Source organism: Oncorhynchus kisutch, linkage group LG28, assembly GCF_002021735.2.
Source record: "Oncorhynchus kisutch isolate 150728-3 linkage group LG28, Okis_V2, whole genome shotgun sequence".
NCBI classification, from domain to species: Eukaryota; Metazoa; Chordata; class Actinopteri; order Salmoniformes; family Salmonidae; genus Oncorhynchus; species Oncorhynchus kisutch.
This window is the reverse complement of record NC_034201.2, coordinates 35242075-35267073: the sequence shown is the minus strand read 5'-3', so window position 1 is coordinate 35267073 and position 24999 is coordinate 35242075. Positions and strand designations below refer to the sequence as shown.

General features: G+C 41.6%; 1 protein-coding gene across 4 annotated transcripts in view; it reads left to right on the top strand.

The window, feature by feature from the left end:
* The first annotated feature begins 1031 nt into the window (after positions 1–1031).
* clip2 (CAP-GLY domain containing linker protein 2) overlaps positions 1032–24999 on the top strand; it is a 59767-nt gene continuing 35799 nt past the window's right edge. For 2 of the 4 annotated variants that reach the window (XM_031807930.1, XM_031807929.1), the window contains exons 1-3: positions 1032–1549; positions 5701–5905; positions 20056–20597. In XM_031807930.1, coding sequence (XP_031663790.1) covers positions 5782–5905; positions 20056–20597 — 666 coding nt within the window. In that variant the 5' untranslated portion in view covers positions 1032–1549; positions 5701–5781. The remainder of the gene's footprint in view (positions 1550–5700; positions 5906–20055; positions 20598–24999) is intronic. The other 2 variants (XM_031807931.1, XM_031807932.1) reach the window with 2 other exon arrangements.

Here is a 24999-nt window from a genome sequence, read left to right as displayed (position 1 = left end):
TCTACACAATCAATTATATGGACTGGAATATGGATTTAGCTCAATTTACATCTGATAAACTTTGAATTTGAGGAGAACTACCTGTTTGACGTGCTACAGTCATCATTCACCACCGCTAAGCCAAGGTTCATTTGTAGACCAAACATTACTAACCATGAGGCATCACTTCAACAAGATTTGGCCTATAATTGCACTACCAGCTTTGTCAATTGCATTTTTTATAAGCATGCAATAGGGCTAACCTCATCCTTGACACTCAGGGCCACTGTGAAGATTAGACGCTGACAAATTGCCTCAGTCTATCAAAGTTGTGCCACAGGCAGCCATTGAGATGCCTGAGGGAATGATTGTTGTGTGCTTTAAGGGGTATTGTTGAAATTTGATGGACCAGTGCACATTACATTTATGACACAAAATCACATTACATTAGTAACTTATTGAGTTGCTGAAATGTCTCCGAATATTTTTTTTTCTTTTACCATGAATATGACAAAATATAGGCAAGGGCAAGGTTTTCCTAATGCAAATATGTGTATATACAGTCATTGGGTTTTAGCCTGCATGGTAGTATACCATTAGTCAATGTTGTTACAATGTTGTTACATAGTCAGTTTATTATCTCTGTTTATTTGAAAATCCTTTAAAGTGTGCATTGCAAAAAAGTGAGAACTGTATGTAAGTCGTCTTAGGGGCACTAGGCTATTGCAACGTGGGAACTAATTTATGATGCGAGGGCATTCCATGGATTTCCAGGAATGATAACTCATTCGCAGTGATTCAGCACCGGATGCACATTCATTCCTGTGAGCAAATTGGAGATCTGGACCAGTAGATAATCTGGATAAATTCCTATAGTATACTACTTTCTCTTGGACCTTACATTTTTATACAACATATTTAACAATTTATGAATGCCTTTCAAACCAGAGAACACAATTGTATCTTCATAGCTTGGTTGGGTTCAATGTTGGCTTTGTAGCCTTCTCTCACAGCATTACCGTCCACTTCCTAAACTCTTTGTTTGGCTGAAGCTAGCGAAGGGGGAGGATCCTCTACATAGGCGAAAAAAGAGACCGAACATCCATTGCGCCCCAAGCGAAACATTGAAAACCTCATCCCTCTGTGTTCAATACGCCACATGTGTGTACTGGTTAACGTTTTAAAGCGTCCTGAACGGCGGATTGAAGCTGGTTGAATTTGCTGATGCTGCTTTGCACCCCCAAACCGCTAACAAAAAGAGAGACCTAGGGATTTGCATATAGTTACATTGTTGCTTCAGTTTGCTGTGAATATTCAATCTAATTTTATTTCTGAAAGTCGCATTCTCAAAATAAACCGGCATCTTCGCCTGATTTAGCCTACTGCGGCTTGCATCCTGCCACACTCTCCCTTCCAGCTCTATCTAAGCATCCATATTTTTTGTTCATCCCTGTGTGGGGGTATAGGGAGTGGCAACCTGATAAATCAACCGATCCGCGGACCCCTCTCTAGGAAAAAAGCAAGTTCGCCGCTTTTTGGACACGTTTATGCGTAAATTGGATATAAAAAGGTAAGCGTTTCGTTCTTGCATTTTTATCGTTTAAGGGATTTGTTGAGCTCAAGTAGAAATACACACCGCGCTGCAGTGGGTATAACAATAGAAAAACATTTGCGTTGTATGGTCTCGGGTGCACCTTATGTTTCCCTGTCACGGAAATATATAAATTCGCAATATAATTGTGTAAACAGCAACAATGTATTCAACAAGCTTAGCAGACAACCATGTGCCATTTAACAGCCCAATGGTCCTATGTTTAGAGCATCAAATTGCAACATTGTAGGCTAGCTCTACTGCACTGTCATATAGCAGGCTACATGTAGCAACTTCGCATTGTCAAGAATATAGCCCCCTCGCAGAGCTGTCATAAAACTGCCCTGAGAAAATATTCTAAAAGGATTTAAGCCTTGCCCTATTGCGAAAAACAACATACAAATTGATGTCGATACATGAGTAAACTGAATGGTGCTGATACTGTGAAAGCACTATTGCATTCTTCAGACATCTCATCTCGATAACCAGCATAAATGCGAGATGTGGTGCTAGAATAGTGATGTAACGTTGTCATGAATGACATATTATAGTTGGAGAGATGTAAAATATTTGTCTTGAAGGCCATGCATGCAACTGGGAATACAGCTGATCAGGTCTCAGTGTTTCGGCAAGCAGCCTGGCCTCAACGACTAGATGTAACATAGTAAATGTAAATCTGTGAGTAGTATAATTTGTTATGTTTGGTATGGTTACATAAAACAGGTTACTTAAAAGGATGCTTTAGGATTTTGCCGATGAGGCCTTTCCTCATAGTCATATTAACTCATGGATACCATTTTTATATCTCTGTGTCCAGTATGAAGGAAGTTAGTAGTTTCTTGAGCCGATGTTAACTACTGTTAGCGCAATGACTGGTAGCGCAGATACCCGTAGACTTCCAGCCATTGTGCTAACTGTGCTGAGCAATTGTGCTTGCACTTGTTAGGAACATCCTTTAAACTGCACACCGAGACATAAAAATGGTATCCACACGTTCATCTGACTCTGGGGAAGTAGGTAAAGGGCCTCATCGCCAAAATCTTGAAGTATCCCTTTAAGCCAGTATGAGAGGATGGATGGGCGTATAACCTGAACGTCTAGCAACCCAAAGGTTTTTATATTTTATTCTTAACTTTTATTTATTCAGTGTAGCCCAAGTGAGACCAATGGTGCCCTGAATACCAAATTGTTCACACAAACAGGAAAATAAATTAAGTTTAAAATAAAACAACCTCAACACCACAATTTCAACAAATAAACCACTACAATCAATCAAAACAACTGCAATGCATAATGAAGTCATTCAATATCATAGTCCTAAACTGCCCTAGTGGTACCAGGGAATCGAGATGCAAGGAATTTTGTAGGTTACTCCAACAATGGGGGCATTAAAACTAAAGGAGTATTTACCAAAATTGGTCAAGACCACATGACCTCAAGAGTTCCTGCGAGCCAATTTGGTACCACATTCTTGTATATGTTATCAACGAAGTTAGGTAAGTTAGAAGCTTGTGTAGTAGAGCTTTGTAAACAAAAAGGGAATAATGAAGTGATCTACAGGACTTTAATGAGGACAACCAACCTTTTGATACAGCATTCAGTATTGAGTATTAAAACTGTCACCTTTGATAAAGCGAAAGGCGCTATAGTAGACGGCATCCAATGATTTAAGAGTAGTGGCTGCTGCAATCTGGTAAATGGTGTCACCATAATCAATAACTGTCAGGAAAGTTGACTGTACAATCTTCTTCCTGCTATTTAGAAAGAGGCCAGATCTATTTGTAAAAAAGAAGCCCACTTTAAATCATAGCTTTTTAACTAGCTCATCCATACATTTTTTTAAACATTAAGTCTTTGTCAACCTAAATGCCCAGATATTTATAGGCGGGCCCCCAATCGATGAGGGAACCATCCAATTAGTAAATATGTAGTTCATCTGATTTTTTAAATTTAATTGCGAGTATTAGAGAACAACATATACTGAGTCTTGCTTGCATTAAGTACACATTTTAAACCAACCAGGGCTTTACGTTTGCTATGTCTACCATTGAGGCCAAGTTTGCTGCAAGGCCGAGCTACTAGCCACCCTAATCCTTACAGTAGTCTAATAACCAACACTATTTAATACATAGGCCTAGGTTATTCATTTAGAATGTATGCATAACCAAAGACAATACCAAATATGTTTCTTTCTGTCAGTGAATATTCTTGAAATACATATTTTAGCCTTGTGACACATTTAACTCCATGTGTATTTATTCACCATCAACACACTTGAAACAATAAACTGGACTTACTAAGTCCAGTAGACTCAGCAACATAGATGATTAACCCAAATCACAAATATTGTTTTCTGATCTATAGATAGGCTATTTGTTTGAAGAGGGACCACTCAACTATTTCAATTTGTATACAGTAGTATAGTATAGGCTACACTAGGTACACCTTGACATGGCTTGACTTGTATACTGAAAGGAAATAGACCCTCTGCTTTTTAAAAGGTCTGTGTTCAACAAGAATGTTCTGGGAACCAACATTTGTTAGCTGCGAAGCCTTTGCGATATCATAACCACCATCGATAAGAGACAATACTGTGCAGCTGTATTCATCGACCTGGCCAAGGCTTTCGACTATGTCAATCACCACCATTCTTATCGGCAGACTCAACAGCCTTGGTTTCTCAAATGACTGCCTCGCCTGGTTCACCAACTACTTCTCAGACAGAGTTCAGTGTGTCAAATCGGAGGGCCTGTTGTCCGGACCTCTGGCAGTCTATGGGGGTGCCACAGGGTTTAATTCTCGGGCCAACTCTTTTCTCTGTATACATCAATGATGTCGCTCTTGCTGCTGGTGATTCTCTGATCCACCTCTACGCAGACCACACCATTCTGTATACTTCTGGCCCTTCTTTGGACACTGTGTTAACTAACCTCCAGACGAGCTTCAATGCCATACAACTCTCCTTCCGTAGCCTCCAACTGCTCTTAAATGAAAGTAAAACTAAATGCATGCTCATCAACCGATCGCTGCCCGCACCTGCCTGTCCAGCATCACTACTCTGGACGGTTGTGACTTAGAATATGTGGACAACTACAAATACCTAGGTGTCTGGTTAGACTGTAAACTCTCCTTCCTGACTCACATTAAGCATCTCCAATCCAAAATTAAATCTAGAACCTGCTTCCTATTTCGCAACAAAGTATCCTTCACTCATGCTGCCAAACATACCCTCGTAAAACTGACCATCCTTAACTTTGGCGATGTCATTTACAAAATAGCCTCCAACTCTCTACTCAGCTAATTGGATGCAGTCTATTACAGTGCCATTCGTTTTGTCACCAAAGCCCCATATACTACCCACCACTGCGACCTGTATGCTCTCGTTGGCTGGCCCTCGCTTCATATTCGTTGCCAAACCCACTGGCTCCAGGTCATCTATAAGTCTTTGCTAGGTAAAGCCCCGCCTTATCCCAGCTCACTGGTCACCATAGCAGCACCCACCCATAGCACGCGCTCCAGCAGGTATATTTCACTGGTCACCCCAAAAGCCAATTCCTTCTTTGGCCGCCTTTCCTTCCAGTTCTCTGCTGCCAATGATTGGAACGAATTGCAAAAATCACTGAAGCTGGAGACCCATATCTCCCTCACTAACATTAAGCACCAGCTGTCAGAGCAGCTCACAGATCACTGCACCTGTACATAGCCCATCTAACTACCTCATCCCCATACTGTTCTTTTTTAAATTCTCCTTTGCACACCAGTATCTCTACTTGCACATTCATCTTCTGCACATCTATCACTCCAGTGTTTAATTTCTAAATTGTAATTATTTCGCCACTATGGCCTATTTATTGCCTTTATTGCCTTATCTTACCTCATTTGCACACACTGAATATATACTTTTTTCCTCTATTGTGTTATTGACTGTATGTTGGTTTATTCCATGTGTAACTCTGTTGTTGTTGTTGTTTGTGTTGCACTGCTTTGCTTTATCTTGGCCAGGTCGCAGTTGCAAATGAGAACTTGTTCTCAACTAGCCTACCTGGTTAAATAAAGGTGAAAAAAATATATACAGACAGATGAAGCTATCATCATCACTAAGACATTGATTCCTCCACTCATCTCCACAGCTAAAATGGAGAGGTATTGCCACCAATCCGACTTCTAGTGCCTCAAACCGAAAGCCTTAATCCCTGCACTTCTCCCTGTACATGATGAACATGCTGAAGTCCAGTGGACTGAAGATCCCTGGCAGGGGCCCAAAGCACTCCCCTGGCCCTGTGGGACGAACCTCTGCTGGGGGGTCCGCTTCCGGCACTGTGGGCCAGAAAGACAGTAAGTCACTTCTTCATTCCTCAAGACTTCCTCTAGACTCTCAGGAAGAGATCTGATTTCCTATCGCTTACCCTATCAATCTTGGTGGCATTTCATCATTGGAAATGACAAGAAATTCCTTGATTATTGTAATTGATTGTTTGTTAGTTGTCAGGGCCCTGAGTTGTTTCTGGTCAGCTGTGGTCAGTAAAAACTCAGGGCCATGTGCAATTGATCATTAGTCCTATATTCTTATGAGTCTTTCCAAGAACCCCTTGTGGATAGGCCCGGTACCAGTCAGAGGTTTTAAAAAATATATATTTATTTTATCTTTATTTTAGCAGGGAGTCACCATTGAGACCAGTGTTTCTTTTTCAAGGGAGTCCTGCATATACAATTTCATAGAAATAAAACACAGACAAACAAATGTACACAAAACACTATCACCTAAAACAAACAAATTCTTCATTATAAAATCCTCTGTCCACTCTCTAAACTGCCATAGGGACACTAAGGCTTCTAGGTGTACTGTTTTTTGGTGATTATTCCAAACATACGGAGCATAAAAACAAAAGGGCGATTTAGCTAACTTTGAAGACACCAAAGGAGTCTCCAGAGTTAACCAACCATTGTGACCATGTTTGATAACTTCACTATTAAGATTTAAAATGACAAGTTAAGTCGGAAGCTTGTGGAGTAGGGCTTTGTAAAAAAAAAACAAGAAGAGTGTAATGATGTGACTTCAAAGAGGTCCAGCCAAAGAATATAGTGATGAGTAATAAAACTCCTGTGATAAAACGAAAAGCGCTATTGAAGAAACGGGATCCAGCAGTTTAAGAGTAGAGGCAGTTGCACTTTGATAAATAGTATCACCAAAATCAAGAACAGGTAGAAAGGTTTACTGCACAATCTGCTTCCTGCTGACTAGAGAGAGACAAGATCTATTTCTGTAAAAAAAATCCCACTTTAAATCTTAGTTTCTCAACAAGCTCATTCGTATGTTGTTTTAAAAGATAAATCATTGTCAATCCAAATACCAAGGTATTTGTATGCAGAGACTCATTAGATTATAGAACCATCCGATGCATGAAGATGTAATAGGAAAACCCTAACTGATTTAAAACTCTGAGACAATCTTATGAGAACTTGAAAGCAACATTTATTTAGTTTTACCCGTATTAAGCATGAGTTTTAAATCAGTTAGGGTTTTCTGCACAGCTGCGACAATTGTACTGTATCCTTGTCACAGCAAGGTCAGCAGTTGGGACAATTGCGTGCATAATAGTATAATCTTTAAATAGATTAAATGTACAACTTGTGTTAAACATTTTCCCCCCTTTGTCTCCTCAATTTCGTGGTATTCAATTGGTAGTTAGTCTTGTCTCATCGCTGCAACTCCCATACGGACTCGGGAGATGCGAAGGTCGAGAGTCGTGCGTCCTCCGAAACACAACCCAACCAAGCGGCACTGCTTCTTGACACACAGCCGCACCAATGTGTATATAAGCCAACATTTAGGTTATTGTTTATATACAGTACTTCACACTATGTTGGGGTAAAAATCGGAGTATAATGCTTGTATGGATGTCAACCCCAACACATGTTCATGTCATCGTCACCAATCACTGCATTACTTAAAAATGACTTTGACTACCACCACCGATTTCTCTGTTAGCTATGCTACCAGCTAATAAAGAATGGGAGTTACAATTTAGCAGTCACCTCTTCTAAACCTGAAAAGGGACTTCAAAATGTTATGCAGCGATAACAGACAAATATATCCGACTTTATGGGTCTCTTACAATTCATCAATCATTACGGATTTTACGAAAAGCCACTTTGGTGCACATTCAACAAATCTGATCTAACAATCTGGTGTCCATCTTCTGTCCCCCACTGTCTTCTTCCATTGACCTGTATATCCCCCCTCAAGCCGATACCATGATGGCTCTCAAGGAACTACACTGGACTTTGTGCAACCTGGAAACCACATATCCTGAGGCCGCATTTATTGTAGCTGTGGATTTCAACAAAGCAAATTTGAGGAAAACGCTACCGAAGTTCTATCAACATATTGACATTAGTACTCGCTCTGCTAAAACACTCGACCACTGCTACTCCAACTTCCGTATGCCTACAAGGACCTTCCCCGCCCTCCCTTCGGCAAATCAGATCATGACTCCATTTTGTTCCTTCCTATAGGCAGAAACTCAAACAGGAAGTACCTGTGCTAAGGTCTATTCAACACTGGTCCATGATGCAAGATTGTTTTGAGCACGCAGACTGGAATATGTTCCGGTTAGGCTCTGAGTTCATCAGGAAGTGTATAGCGGATGTTGTTCCCACTGTAACTATTAAAACCTACCGAAATCAGAAATCGTGTATAGATGGCAGCATTCGCGCAAAACTGAAAGCGCGAACCACTGCATTTAACCATGGCAAGGTGACTGGGAATATGGTCGAAAACAAACAGTGTAGTTATTCCCTCCGTAAGGCAATCAAACAGTCAAAATGTCAGTACAGAGACAAAGTAGAGACGCAATTCAACGACTCAGACACGAGACGTATGTGGCAGGGTCTACAGACAATCACAGATTACAAAGAGAAAACCAGCCACGTCGTGGACACTAATGTCTTTCTCCCGGACAAGCTAAACACCTTCTTCGCCCCACTTTGAGGATAACACAGTCAGTGTTGCCAACTAATTTTCAGGGTAAGTTGCTAGAAGCAGGTTGATTTGTTGCGAAAAGTTGCTAAATGACGTTGTGATGTCATTGCATGATAACGTAAAACTGCGTCATTACGTAGAATACACAATAACGTTACTCAAATTGACTGGCCATCTCTGCAACAAAATACATTTGTTCAGGTACAGACTCCCACTCTTTTCTGTACAATTTTGATTGAAACATGTTGATTGATGTTGTAAGTTCTGTTCAAGATCAAACATTCGTGACCAACTCGGCCCGCTCCCAAGGACTGTGGGCTCTCATTCTCTCCGTGGCCGATGTGAGTAAGACATTTAAACATGTTAACCCTCGCAGACGGAATCCCTAGCCGCGTCCTCAGAGCATGCGCAGACCATCTGGCTGGAGTGTTTACAGACATATTCAATCTCTCCCTATCACAGTCTGCTGTCCCCACTTGCTTCAAGATGTCCACCATTGTTATTGTAACAAAGAAAGCAAAGGTAACTGAATTAAATGATTATCGCTCCGTAGCAGTCACTTCTGTCATCAGGAAGTGCTTTGAGAGGCTAGTTAAGGATCATATCACTTCTACCTTACCTGACAACCTCGACCCACTTCAATCTGCCTACCGCCCCAATAGATCCACAGACGATGCAATCTCTATCGCACTGCACACAGCCCTATCCCATCTGGACAAGAGGAATACCTACAGTATATAAGAATGCTGTTCATTGACTATATCTCAGCATTCAACACCATAGTACCCTCCAAGCTCATCATTAAGCTCGGGGCAATGGGTCTGAATCCTGCCCTGTGCAACTGGGTCCTGGACTTCCTGACGGGCCGCCCCCAGGTGGTGAAGGTAGGAAACAACCCCTCCACTTTGCTGATCCTCAACACAGGGGACCCACAAGGGTGCATGCTCAGCCCCCTCCTGTACTCCCTGTTCACCCATGACTGCGTGGCCACGCATGCCTCCAACTCAATCATCAAGTTTGCAGACGACACAACAGTTGTAGGCCTGATTACCAACAATGACGACAGCCTACAGGGAGGAGGTGATGCCAGGAAAATAACCTCTCCATCAACATCAACAAAACAAAGGAGCTGATCGTGGACTTCAGGAAGTAGCAGAGAGAGCACGCCCCTATCCACATCAACGGGACCGCAGTGGAGAAGGTGAAATGCTTCAAGCCCCTAAGACCCTCACAAACCTTTGCAGATGCACAATTGAGAGCATCCTGTACTGCCTGCAACCGCAGGGCTCTCCAGAAGGTGGTGCGGTCTGCCCAATGCATCACCGGGGGCACACTGCCTGCCCTCCAGGGCACCTACAGCACCCGATGTCTCAGGATGGCAAAAATATCATCAAGGACATCAACCAGCCGAGCCACAGCCTGTTCACCCTGCATCAAAGCCTGGACCGAGAGATTGAAAAACAGCTTATTTCTCAAGGTCATCAGACTGTTAAATAGTCATCACTAGCCGGCTACCACCCGGATACTCAACCCTGCAACTTAGAGGCTGCTTCTCTACTCTCTCACTCTCACTCTCTCTCTCTCTTTCTCTCTCTCTCTGTGTCTCTCTCTCTGTGTCTCTCTCTCTCTGTGTCTCTCTTTCTCTCTCTCTCTCTCTCTCTTTCTCTCTCTCTCTGTGTCTCTCTCTCTGTGTCTCTCTCTCTCTGTGTCTCTCTCTCTGTGTCTCTCTTTCTCTCTCTCTCTGTGTCTCTCTCTCTCTGTGTCTCTCTCTCTCTGTGTCTCTCTCTCTCTCTGTCTCTCTCTCTCTCTCTCTCTGTGTCTCTCTCTCTCTGTGTCTCTCTCTTCTCTCTCTCTTCTCTCTCTCTCTCTCTTCTCTCTCTCTCTCATATAGAAATGGAATCACTGGTCACATAATGCTTTACTCATTTCATATACTGTATTCTACTCTACTGTCTTTTAGTCAATGCCACTCAGACATTGCTCATCATAATATTGACATATTCCTCCATTCTTTGACTTTTCGTTAATGTGTATTTTTGTGAATTGTTAGATATTACTGCTCTGCTGGAGCTAGGAACACAAGCATTTCGCTACACCCGCAATAACTTTGGCTAAATATATTTGATATGACAAATCCTAAACCTACTCCCCATTGACCCAAGTGTTTACATTGTGCAAAGCCAATAGAAATAGCACACCCAAACACGTTTCCCACTGTTATTTTTCCTGGTTTTAGATCACATGACAAGCCCGGACCCTAGGGTCACAGACGCATGTGTTACACTGGCGCGGCTTTCCGCTAAATTACAGGTAGATTCTCTCCCTCCAAGCTGAACTAGGCTGATATGAGCCTACAGGAGGCCAAACACAGTCTGGGGGTGTCTGGGCTGCTTCTGCTGTTTTGTTATTTGCATTAGTCTGTATGGGAGAGTTGTATCAGAGGCAACCATGTCATGGTTTAAGTTGATGGTGGAATGCTATTTTCTACATTGTAGAATAATAGTGAAGACATCACAGCTATGAAGTAACACATATGGAATCATGTAGTAACCCAAAAAGTGTTAAACAAATCAAAATATATTTTATATTTGAGATTCCTTAAAGTAGACACCCTTTGCCTTGATGACAGCTTTGCACACTTTTGGCTACTGAGCTTGTATGATGCTTTAAGCACACTATGATTAAATAATTAAGTCAACGATCAACTTGGTCCAACCACAAGCTTGCACTAACAAACTTGCAACATTGTATAAAATATTCGGGACCCTCAGAGTTTCTTGTGATTGTGAGGTCCGGACAGACACAGCTGTAGGCTATTTGTGCCAGGCATAAGAAGTAATCAGGTAGGCCTATTTTATTAAGTTTTTACCAGATCAGCATGATTTTTTTTCTCCTTCCTTTCACTTGGAGTGGTTTGGTTATCGAAAGGGAGAGAGCTGAAAAGATTTTTCAAATAAACTACATTGTGGAACTATTGTCATTCTCAATGGATGTAAAAATAGAATTTGTTTACTTGCTGTATGAGGTGAAGAAAAAATTACTTTGAGAAACTCCACAGCTCTTTAGTGGTGGTGAGTTAAGACCATACTATAAAATCCCCAAATGGGCACATTTAGGCTTCATTTGCGCAGGCCAGGTGGCCTAGGCCTACTTTTATGCTTAAGTGTAGACTAGGGTGTGCTCTCTGCAAACAACATGTCCACTCCTACAATGAGAACTGTAAAAGACTGTAATAATAATATATTGAATGCATTACCAGAAATTACCGTAACCAAACAAACATTGTAGAAATTATGGGAATTAATGGTAAATGTACAAACTGATGATACTGGTGTACCTCCCCTCAGCCTCCGGAATGGATTAGTCCACTGAGATAGGCATCAATCAAGACGTGCCATAATTATATATATTTTATTGCATCAACAGAAATTACCGTAACTTAACAAACATCAAACAAACAATCATTAACAAGTGCATTGACGATGTCATACCCCCAGTGACTACGTACATTTCCAAACCAGAAACCATGAATTGCAGGCAACATCTGCACTGAGCTAAAAGCTTGAGCTGCTGCTTTCAAGGAGCGGGACACAAATCCGGACGCTTATAAGAAATATTGCTCTGACCTCCGACGAGCCACCGAACAGGCAAAGCGTCAATAAAGGACTGAGATCGTATCATACTGCGCTGGCTCTGACACTCAATGAATGTGGCAGGGCTTGCAAACTATCATGGATTATTAAGGGAAACCCAGCCATGAGCTGCACAGTGATGTGAGCCAACCAGACGAGCTAAATGCCTGCTATGCTCGCTTTGAGGCAAGCAACACTGAACCATGCTTGAGAGCACCAGCAGTTCCGGACGATTGTGATATCAGGCTCTCCATAGCCAATATGAGTAAAACCTTTAAACAGGTTAGCATTCACAGACCGATTACCAGAGCACATACTCAGAGCTTGCACTGACCAACTGGGAAGTGTCTTCACTGACATTTTCAACCTTTCCCTGACCAAGTCTTTAATACCTACATGTTTCAAGCAGACCACCATAGTCCCTGATGTCCATGAATGCCAAGGTAACCTGTCTAATTGACTATCGCTCATATCTTTAGCCATAAAATGCTTTGAATGGCTGGTCATGGCTCACATCAACACCATCATCCCAGACACCCCGGACCCACTCCAATTCGCATATTGCCCCAACAGATCCACAGATGACACTCCACACTGCCCTCTCCCACCTGGACAAGAATAATATCTATATGAGAATGCTGTTCATTGAGTATTCAGTATTCAACACCATAGTGCCCTCCAAGCTCAGGACCCTGGGACTGAACACCTCCGGGTGTGTGCTTAGTCCCCTGCTGTACTCCCTATTCACCCACAACACCATCATTAAGTTTTCTGATGACGCAATGGCAGTAGGCCTGTTCACTGACGACGAGAGAGCCTATAGGGAGGAGGTCAGAGACTGCCAGGACAAAAATCTCTCCCTCAACGTCAAGTTACAGTGGGGCAAAAAAGTATTTAGTCAGCCACCAATTGTGCAAGTTCTCCCACTTAAAAAGATGAGAGAGTAATTTTCATCATAGGTACACTTCAACTATGACAGACAAAATGAGGGAAAAAAATCCAGAAAATCACATTGTAGGATTTTTAATGAAGTTATTTGCAAATTATGGTGGAAAATAAGTATTTGGTCAATAACAAAAGTTTATCTCAATACTTTGTTATATACCCTTTGTTGGCAATGACAGAGGTCAAATGTTTTCTGTAAGTCTTCACAAGGTTCACACACACTTGCTGGTATTTTGGCCCATTCCTCCATGCAGATCTCCTCGAGAGCACTGATGTTTTGGGGCTGTTGCTGGGAAACACGGACTTTCAACTCCCTCCAAAGATTTTCTATGGGGTTGAGATCTGGAGACTGGCTAGGCCACTCCAGGACCTTGAAATGCTTCTTACGAAGCCACTCCTTCGTTGCCCGGGTGGTGTGTTTGGGATCATTGTCATGCTGAAAGACCCAGCCACGTTTCATCTTCAATGCCCTTGCTGATGGAAGGAGGTTTTCACTCAAAATCTCACGATACATGGCCCCATTCATTCTTTCCTTTACACAGATCAGTCGTCCTGGTCCCTTTGCAGAAAGACAGCCTCAAAGCATGATGTTTCCACCCCCATGCTTCACAGTAGGTATGGTGTTCTTTGGATGCAACTCAGTATTCTTTGTCCTCCAAACACGACGAGTTGAGTTTTTACCAAAAAGTTATATTTTGGTTTCTTCTGACCATATGACATTCTCCCAATCTTCTTCTGGATCATCCAAATGCTCTCTAGCAAACTTCAGACGGGCCTGGACATTTACTGGCAGGGAGACACGTCTGGCACTGCAGGGTTTGAGTCCCTGGCGGCATAGTGTGTTACTGATGGTAGGCTTTGTTACTTTGGTCCCAGCCCTCTGCAGGTCATTCACTAGGTCCCCCCGTGTGGTTCTGGGATTTTTGCTCACCGTTCTTGTGATCATTTTGACCCCACGGGGTGAGATCTTGCGTGAAGCCCCAGATCGAGGAAGATTATCAGTGGTCTTGTATGTCTTCCATTTCCTAATAATTGCTCCCACGGTTGATTTCTTCAAGCCAAGCTGCTTACCTATTGCAGATTCAGTCTTCCCAGTCTGGTGCAGGTCTACAATTTTGTTTCTGGTGTCCTTTGACAGCTCTTTGGTCTTGGTCATAGTGGAGTTTGGAGTCTGACTGTTTGAGGTTGTGGACAGGTGCCATTAATACAGGTAACAAGTGGAGGACAGAGGAGCCTCTTAAAGAAGAAGTTACAGGTCTGTGAGAGCCAGAAATCTTGCTTGTTTGTAGGTGACCAAATACTTATTTTCCACCATAATTTGCAAATAAATTCATTAAAAATCCTACAATGTGAATTTCAGATTTTTTTTCTTCTCATTTTGTCTGTCATAGTTGAAGTGTACCTATGATGAAAATTACAGGCCTCTCTCATCTTTTTTTAGTGGGAGAACTTGCACAATTGGTGGCTGACTAAATACTTTTTTGCCCCACTGTATATGTACATATCTACCTCAATTACCTCGTACCCCTCGTACATTAACTCAGTACTGGTACCCCGTGTATCTAGCCAAGTTATCATTACTCATCGTGTATTTATTATTACTTTTATTATTATGTTTTTATACTTTTGTAATATTTCTATTTGATTTCTCTCTACATTATTGGGAAGTACCTATATGTTAGCATTTCACTGTTAGTCTATACCTGTTGTTTACGAAGCATGTGACAAATAAAATTAGATTTGACATATTCTTAGTTATTTAATGTCAAGGCAGCGCTTTTCTAGGAGGTAAGACATAAGACATTATAACATCAAAAACAGCTACATTAGACATAACATCTACAACAGATACACAATACATTGTCTTTCAAATGATCTTTAAGACAGTTTTGAACATCTGGAACTATGGCCCCACTGCAAAGAAAATCGCCAAACTTAACCTATGTATACGTTCATATACCTTTTATAACTGCTACATTCCATTATAACATGCGTCATAGGCAGCAATGTCATTGAATGATCTTTAAAACTATTTTGAACATCTGGAACCATGCCCCCCCCCCCCCCCCCCCCTGCAAAAAAATCCAAACATAGCCTTTATAATTATTTTCTAGATTAGTGTCATTTCAGGAACAGCTGGTAGTCATAGTCATTTAGCTAATCCTACTAATTGACTGTCAGCATTTCCCACAGTGTTCATCAACCGCCTGCCTGTAGTGCACACCCACTGAATCAGGTCAGGGCTATAGGCCCATTCAGTGAATAGCTGTTTGGTCAGCACATTTCCACTTGTGTACTAAAAGCCCTGCTTTTTTCCCCCTTTTAGTTCAAGACCATTGCTGGGTTTTCTGTCGTTGATTGGTGATATAATACAGTACATGCTCTTCCATTTATTGAGTTCCAATAGATTTTACAATAAGAAAGTAGGCCTAGATAATGTCCTGTTGTCCCTATGTTCATCCTCCTTGGATTTCAATACCAATACCGATTTCAATTTAGAAATCCGTTGTGATTGTATATGATGGCGCACCAACATATTACGGACAACAAAATCAGGGGTGTGGTAAATTCAATTTAAATTCAGTCAATTCAGGAAATAGACTGAAATTCAAATTATATATTTTTCTCATAGAGAACAATTGGGGGAAATTGTCTTGAGAATTAAATTGACTAATTTAAATTGGAATGACCCCAACCCTGCTAAAATGTTTCTGTCAATCTCAGAAAAAAATTATGTTATATTACCTCTGCTCCCAAAAGCTGCTCCCAGAAGTTCTGATTTTAGAGGTCACGTCCTCGTGGACTGTCGAAACAAAGCATCGTTGCAGAGACAAAAGTGTTTAGGAGTGAGTCGCCCCTAAAGGCCTAGTTCTAGTATCTTCTTCTGTTGCCGTTTGGACTGTCCCTGAAATCTGAAGTGACAGCCCCACAACAGTGAATGGATACCACGTTTCTTATTTTTATTTTCTTATTTAAATTTTTTCCCTTTTTTTCTCCCCAATTTCGTGGTATCTCTGGTGGCACAGAGCCACTGTGCCACCCGGGAGGTCCCCACGTGTCTTATTTTAATTAGGAAATAACATCAGTATATTATTAGGGAATTCAAAGTTATTTTCAACTTATTTGACATTATTGGACTTAAGTCTGAAAGAGTTTGGTTCTCAGAGACAGAGAAAGAGGAAAAGATAGAGGCGGAGAGAGGGAGTGTGAGGGGTGTTCTAAGGAGTTGTGGTGGGGTCATTGTGTGGGGCTGGTGAATAGTGGGATTCAGATGGTTGTGGGAGGTAGCCAGGCACAATAGTGAAAGTGAGGCCTCTGTTCTTGCTCTTCCTGCTGCCTGCCTCATTTCCCCATCGATCTTCCGTTGCCACGGCAACCCAACCAGTTGGACTAGCACTGCATCAGTCTTTTGGGTGCACGCTTGTTTGACTGGCTGGGACTTGGGTAGGGGGTGGGTAGTGATCTTCTCTGTGTTGGACCAGGGCCATGCTGTTGACAAAGCTCACACATGTTACACACACATGCATGCACAAGCAGGAGTGTGCACACACACACATACAAACAACACACACACACACTGCTACTGTAGATACTGCATTACCTCACAAATAACACCAGCACAAAAATACTGCATAGTACACATACATTACCTACACAAGCACACATTCCTGACATTGTACACACACACACACACACATGACCTCACAGGGACATTGCCATCATAGGGAGATGTGTAAAGCTTTGTTTGGTTAAAATAAATCATATTTGTTTTGAAGGTATAATATCTTTTTGTATCTATAGATTATACACTGAACTAAAATATAAACGCAACATGCAACAATTTCAAAGATTTTACTGAGTTACAGTTCATATAAGGAAATCAGTCAATTGAAATAAATTCATTTGGCCATAATTTATGGATTTGACCTGACTGGGAATACAGATATGCATCCGTTGGTCACCTTTAAAAAAAAAAAGTCTGTCAGAAAACCAATCACTATCTGGTGTGACCACCATTTGCCTCATGCAGAGTGACACATCTCCTTAACATAGAGTTGATTGTGGCCTGTGGAATGTTGTCCCCCTCCTCTTCAATGGCTGTGCGAAGTTGCTGGATGTTGGTGGGAACTGGAACACGCTGTCATACATGTAGATCCAGAGCATCCCAAACATGCTCAATGGGTGACATGTCTGAGTATGCAGGCCATGGAATAGCTGGGACATTTTCAGCTTCCAGGAATTCTATACAGATCTTTGTGACATTGGGCCGTGCATTATCATGCTGAAACATGAGGTGATGGCGGCGGATGAATGTGCATTCAAATTGCCATTGATAAAATGAAATTGTGTTTCTTGTCTATAGCTTATGCCTTCCCATACCATAACCCCACTGCCACCATGGGGCGCACTGTTCAAAACGTTGTGTGGGTGAGCAAACCGCTCACTCACACAACGCCATGATATCTGCCCGGGACGGTTGAAATCGGAATTCGTCTGTGAAGAATGCGCTTTTCCAGCGTGCTAGTGGCCAACGAAGGTGAGCATTTGCCGAACGGAAGTCAGATCAAGACCCTGGTGAGGAGGACGAGCATGCAGATAAGCTTCCCTGAGACGGTTTCTGACAGTGTGCAGAAATTATTTGGTTGTGCAAACCCACAGTTTCATTTGCAGTCCGAGTGAATGGTATTAGACTATCCCGCAGATGAAGAAATGTGATGTGGAGGTCCTGGGATGGCGTGGTTACACGTGGTCTGTTGGACTGAGAAATGATCTAAAACGACGTTGGAGGCGGCTTATGGTAGAGAAATTCACATAACATTATCTGGCAACAGCTCTGGTGGACATTACTGCAGTAAGCAAAACTTGAGACATCTGTGGCATCGTGCTGTGTGACAAAACTGCACATTTTAGAGTGACCTTATATTGTCCCCAGCACAAGGTGCACCTATGTAATGATCCTGCTTTTTATTCAGCTTCTTGATATACCACACCTGTCAGGTGGATGGATTATCTTGGCAAAGGATAAATGCTCACTAACAAGGACATAAACAAATTTGTTCTGAAAATTTGAGAGACATAAGCTTTTTGTGAGTATGGAACATTTCTGGGATCTTTTATTTCAGCTCATGAAACATTGGAACAACACTTTACATGTTGCCTTTATATTTTTGTTCGGTATAGTTACTTGAAATAAGAAGGGTACAAGTGCCGTTCGTCATCTCATAAATCACAGTATTTGGGGTTAAAATATTATTTCAATGAATTTAGCAACTGAAAATGGTATGCTATGCCCTTTTCTATAACAGGCCCAAATATAGTGGAAGTTGAGATTTAATAAGCCTGTACAAATACACATTAGTCATGGCCAGAGAGAGTAGCTGTTACAGGGATTGCGTCCCAAATGGCACCCTATTCCCTAAATAGTACCAGAGCCTTATGGGTCCTGGCAAAAATGATGTAGGTAGGGTTTCAGTCCAGTAATCGCAATATTGACATGTGCAATATCCATATCACAAGAGATCCATATAGCATGAAATATTTTCAAACGCCACTAAGCCGTGTGTAATGTCAATTTTTATAGTTTACTCTGTTTGTCGGCTCTCTCCCTCTTCTCTTGTGGCTGCTTCCCACACACCCGAGCCCCTCCCCCTGTCAATCAAGCAGCACAGTTCCTCCTCCTCGCTGTTAGATTCACTATAACTTTGCATGCTGTTCTGTTAGGTCAAATGCAGTCAACAGATTGCTTATTAACATAAATCCTTCTATTTCAATCATTCCAACAGTTCACCCAAGTGTTTTGATCTATATCACAGGTCAAATTGCAATATTTGGTCAAATAAATTCGATTTTTTGCCCATATCGTAGAACCCGATGTGGTACAAAACAAAATGTTTCTAAGTGGTAAATGTTACATTCCTGCAGGAGAACATACCTCCATAAATGCCATTGTAAGACCCCATTAAGTTTAAAAACTCAATTATCATGCCTATTGGTAAAACTAAAAACACATTATTTTGTTCACTGTGGTACCCATTTTGCAACCATGTCTATCAGTCTCACAACATATGGGAGCAATTGGGGCATAAAAGCACTCCTGGGGTGTCAGAGAGACAGTCCTGGCACCAACTTTACTCATACACACACACACACACACACATATATTACAGTGCAGCCAGCGCAGCAGATCACATGCTATCTGTGCCCTGCTACAGTTAACAGCTCCAGTGTCTCTCACCAGAATGGATAGTGCTCATCTAAACAGCATGTGCCAAACACAAAGCACCGCATCTGTGGTGCAACATCACAACGTTAATCATCAGTGCATTAGAGACAATCTCACTGACCCAGTTTTCAATAGGAAGTAGAGCAATGCCTAACCTCGCATAAACTCCACTGTTGTGTTGGATGCAGCACGGCCGATTCTTCGCCGATCCGTTTTGTGATGTGATGAAATTGGATAAATAGATACTGGAAAAGGGACTATTTCCGACTGAGAATGGTTTCAACTTCAGGTTTGGCTTGAACAAATATATTTGGCATTAACAAAATGTGTATAAGTATGTTGAGGATTAAGGTGAATAATGACAAAATGTATTTATGTTCCATTGTGTTTATAATGCCTGAATTCCTTATTTCAGCAGTTTACGTTGCATGCATGAGAATACTGGACTGTAACCTGCATACAACACAAATATTGATCCTCTAGACGGGCTACAGTGTTTTGTTTATTATTTTTCACATTATTTGTTTGTAGACCTGTATGTATCGCCTTTTCTCTCCCCACTTCTGCACTGCTCTAGAGCATTGTAATCAAAGACCATACTGTAGATCCATGGCCATTTTGAATGAATATAGGAATTCTGTGATCTCTACCATAGAAATGGATGTAAATAGGAATTCCATAATCTCTCTTTCTACATCCACAGACTCCCCACACAAGCAGACCTCCCCACTCCCAAGCAGCAATGCCTCAGACAAGTCAAGCTCCAAGACATCCGAGGTGGGAGACGACGTCCTTGGGGACTACGTGGTTGGCGAACGTGTCTGGGTCAACGGGGTCAAACCAGGCGTCATTGCCTACCTGGGTGAGACCCAGTTCGCCCCAGGACAGTGGGCTGGGGTGGTCCTCAATGACCTGTTGGGGAAAAATGACGGCTCTGTGGGCGGCGTGCGCTACTTTGAGTGCCAGCCCCACCAGGGCATCTTCACGCGCCCTTCCAAGCTCACCCGGCAACCAGTGGGCGACGGAAGTGAAGTCCACTCCACTGATTCGCTGACAGCTCAGAACCTGACACTCCATGGCGGCAATGGCACTTCGCCTGCTGGTCAGCGTGTGGCTATGCCACTCAGGGAGGGCATGCTCAACAGCTCTGTGAAGACAGGTAACGAGTCAGGTTCCAACATGTCCGACAGTGGCTCGGTCAAGAAAGGCGGGGATAAGGACCTTCGAGTGGGAGACCGTGTGCTGGTGAGTCCATGTCCCCACACATGCACACGTGCACACACACACACACGCACACACACATAAAGAGCCTGTTTGCTTTGACCCTCACTCCCACAAAAGGTCAAGGACTGCCATTTACACAACGTTCTTTCAACCCAACCACAATCTCCAAACAACAATTGGGTCGAATTCCATTTACCGTTGGACTTAAAGCTTTCCCACTGGTCAATATTGCAAATCACATTGGATTACTGTCAGGAGATCCCACCGCTGACACCATTTTACCGTGCTTCTCCACTTTGCTCTAACTCACAGCTATTCTGTGAGTGTGTTGGTCAATATGGATACTGGATAGGGAGCTGTGAAACTCGTCTCAAAACCGCCAGCCTCTCTTGCAATGTGAGATATGTATTTTGGTGCACTGCTTTGAATCTTGAAGCTTTGTGCTAGGCTCTGACTTGTTTTCCGATTTAGTACACATTACACAATGGTAATCTAAAAACCTTGTTTTAGAGAAATCCTTAAAGGTTTATCAAAAGCATTCCATTTGCATGCAAAAATGCAGGTCTAATTGATATAGTTTCTCATGTCTGACCACAGTTTTTAACCACTTGCCATGGCCTCCACCTTCTATGATCTCTATGTATATACACTGAACAAAAATATAAATGCAACACGTAAAGTGTTGGTCCCATATTTCATGAGCTGAAATAAAACATCCCAGAAATTGTCCATACACACAAAAAGCTTATTTCTCTCAAATTTTGTGCGCATCCCTGTTAGTGAGCATTTCTCCTTTGCCAAGATAATCCATCCACCTGACAGGTGTGGTATATCAAGAAACTGAATAAACAGCATGATCATCACACAGGTGCACCTTGTGCTGGGGACAATAAAAGGCCACTCTAAAATGTGCAGTTGTATTACACAACACGATGCCACAGATGTCTCAAGTTTTGAGGGAACGTGCAATTGACATGCTGACTGCAGGATTGTCCACCAGAGCTATTGGCAGATAATTGAATGTACATTTCTCTAGCATAAGCCGTCTCCAATGTCTTTTTAGAGAATTTTGGCAGTACGTCCAACCGGCCTCACAACTGCAAGCTACGGACAACGAACACAGTTGCATTTTGTCAATGGCAATTTGAATGCACAGAGATACCGTGATGATATCCTGAGGCCCTTTGTCGTGCCATTCATCCTCTGCCATCACCTCATGTTTCAGCATGATAATGCACGGACCCATGTCGCATGGATCTGTATACAATTCCTGGAAGCTGAAAATGTCCCAGTTCTTCCATCACCAGACATGTCACCCATTGAGCGTGTTTGGAATTCTCTGGATCGACATGGATCGAAATGTTCCATTTCCCGCCAATATCCAGCAATTTCGGACAGCCATTGAAGAGGAGTGGGACAACATTCCATAGGCCACAATTAACAGCCTGAACAACTCTACAAAGGAGATGAGTCGCGCTGCATGAGGAAAATGGTGGTCACACCAAATACTGACTGGTTTTATGATCCATGCCCCTACCTTTTTTGGGGGTATCTGTGACCAACAGATGCATATCTGATTTCCCAGTCATGTGAAATCCATAAATTCAATTTCAATTGACTGATTTCTTTATATGAACTGTAACTCTGTAAAATCTTTGAAATTGTTTCATGTTGTGTTTATATTTTAGTTCCCAACATTCTCAACAGCCTTCATCCACTAAAACTACTCATCAACCATTAACAGCTTTCATGGACCTAAGCTGTGAGGTTGCACACAATGCTTAAACTCCGTAGCATTCATAACTCGTCCTTGACACCCAGAGTAATCAGTCGTTACCGCTGGATGATGTCCCCTCAGCATTGACATTCAGCAGTACCTTAATGACAAGGTAGCACAAAATGAAAGCACACCAGGGCATATTCCCTCAGGTTGTAGAGGGGATCTGAAGGCCTAATGGACACTCAGTCACTAACAATGGGCATTACCATCCCCTGGCTTGTTAGAAGGATCCCGTTATCAAGTGTTTTGGTCATAACAATGACTGCATCCCAAATGGCTCCCTAGGGCCACCCAGAGCCTGCAAGGGATCGTTTTCTTGTAGTCGGCCATGTTATGTTCACTTCACTGGAGCAAACTTCTGCAGGTGTAGAATCATTTTTGAGAGTTGTGTTTAACTTGTACTTCATACATATTTCAGATCCATTCGCAACACAGTTGCAGGATTAGCGGGGTTGTACAATTTTTTTCTGACTGCTGTTTAAGACTAACCCCACTTCTAGAGGCGTATGTCTATAGTCTCTTACTGTAATGAATGGCAGCTAATTTTATTTTATCAACATTCAGTCAAAAAGCTAGAGAAGCTGTCAATGTGAAGGGGATGTTTGAGGATCAATTGGCCAGGATGGAGCCCTCTTGAACCCCATTAGAAAGAGATCCGTGGGGATGGCCTGCCGGTCACTGGGATGACAACCCAACTTGGGATGGAGAGGGGCTTTAGCGGGTGAAAGAGTGGAGTACAATTGGAGGGTTGCTTAGTAGCAATGCAAATATCATGGTACAGCTTAATGGACACTCAATCACTATGGTACACAAAGCCTATTGAATTATAACTTTTTTTAAACTAGGACAGGAATTTATAACTTAATTTTTCCAACATAATGTACATACAGCAGATCCCATTGTATGGGACACTTTTAAATGTGCCTTTAGAGGCCATGCAATTCAGTACTCAGCTAAAACTCAGCTAAAACAAAGCAATTTAGGTCAAAAGAGTCCACATTAACAAAGGAAACAGAAGGTCTAACAGAGGGTCAGAATAAGGTAGTGGGGGTGAAAAAATTGAGGAACTTATTCAAGAAGGTCAAGTGTAATATATTATTAAAAAAATAAATCAAACTGTAGGGAATATGGGAAAAATGCACCAAATTATTTTTCTACATAGAAATGCTACCAAAAAATAATTTATTGAAACTTGTTAAAAATGACGGTCACCCATGATTCACCAAATTATATTTTGAAAGAGGAAGCAAAGTACTTTAAGCATATGTTTTTGTTTCAGTATCCTCTATATCCTTTAACCAAAGCTAATTGTATGGATTTTTTTTATGAATAATGTCAAATGAACAGCTGTACAGAAAGACTCATGTGAAGGCCAAATTACAGAGGAACTTCTTGATGCAATTAAAGCCTTTAAGTCCAGGAAAACTCCAGGGCTGGATGGCATACCAGTTGAGGTACAGTATACCAAACTTTTTTGATATACTCAGAGGACCGTTATTAGCATGTTTTAACCACTCCTATATAAACTGTAGATTATCGGACACTCAACAAGAAAGTCTGATTTCATTATTACTGAAACAGGATACAAGTAGTAAATATAAAGATCCAGTCCATTTAAAAAATTGGAGGCCCCTTACACTTCAGTGTTGTGATGCAAAAAGTCTAGCAGAATGTATAGCACATAGAATTAAAAAGCTATTTTAGGATATTATTCATTCTAATCAGAGAGGTTTTTTACATGGACGATACATTGGAGATAATATAAGACAAGTACTGGAAACAATAGAACACCTGCTATTCATAGCTGACTTTGAAACGGCTTTTGATAAAGTACGATTGGAGTTTATATATAAATGCCTGGAATATGTCCATTTTGGAGAATCCCTTATAAAATGGGTTAAAGTCATGTATAGTAACCCTAGGTGTAAAATAGTAAATAATGGCTACTTCTCAAAGTTTTAAACTGTCAAGAGGAGTAAAACAAGATCTAACAATAATATCAAGCGTTTAGAAATCCAAGGCTTAAAAACAAAGATGTTGTGGTATGCTGATGATTCATGTTTTCTTTTAAGTCCACTATTTGGATCCCTCCACAGCCTCGTAGAGGATCTAGATACTTTTTCTAACCTCTCTGGATTAAAACCAAATGATGTATTGGAACACAAAAAAATCTAACTTTTACATTACTGTGTAGTTTACCAATAAAATGGTCTGATGGTGATGTGGACATACTCTGTATACAGATCCTGAAATAAATAAATGATCTCACTCCAATGCATTTTTATAGAAAGTTAACAAAAATGGATACAATCTTGCTACCATGGAAAGGAAAATACCTGTCTATTTGTGGAAAAATCACCCTGATTAACTCTTTATTCCAGTTTTATCTATTTGCTTACATTCTTGCCTACACCGAGCGAACAGTTATTTGAAAATATTAATTCGGAGGGCAGACATGATTAATTATTAAAGCATTAGACCTCTCACTAAAGGCTTCAGTCATACAAAAGTTATACTTAAATTCAAACTGGTTCTCTAGCAAATTAATAAGAATGTCTCACCCTATGTCCAAGAATGGCCTTTTTCTCTTTATTCAGATTACAACCTCACACTTTCAGTTATTTGAAAAGGAAATAATCTCAA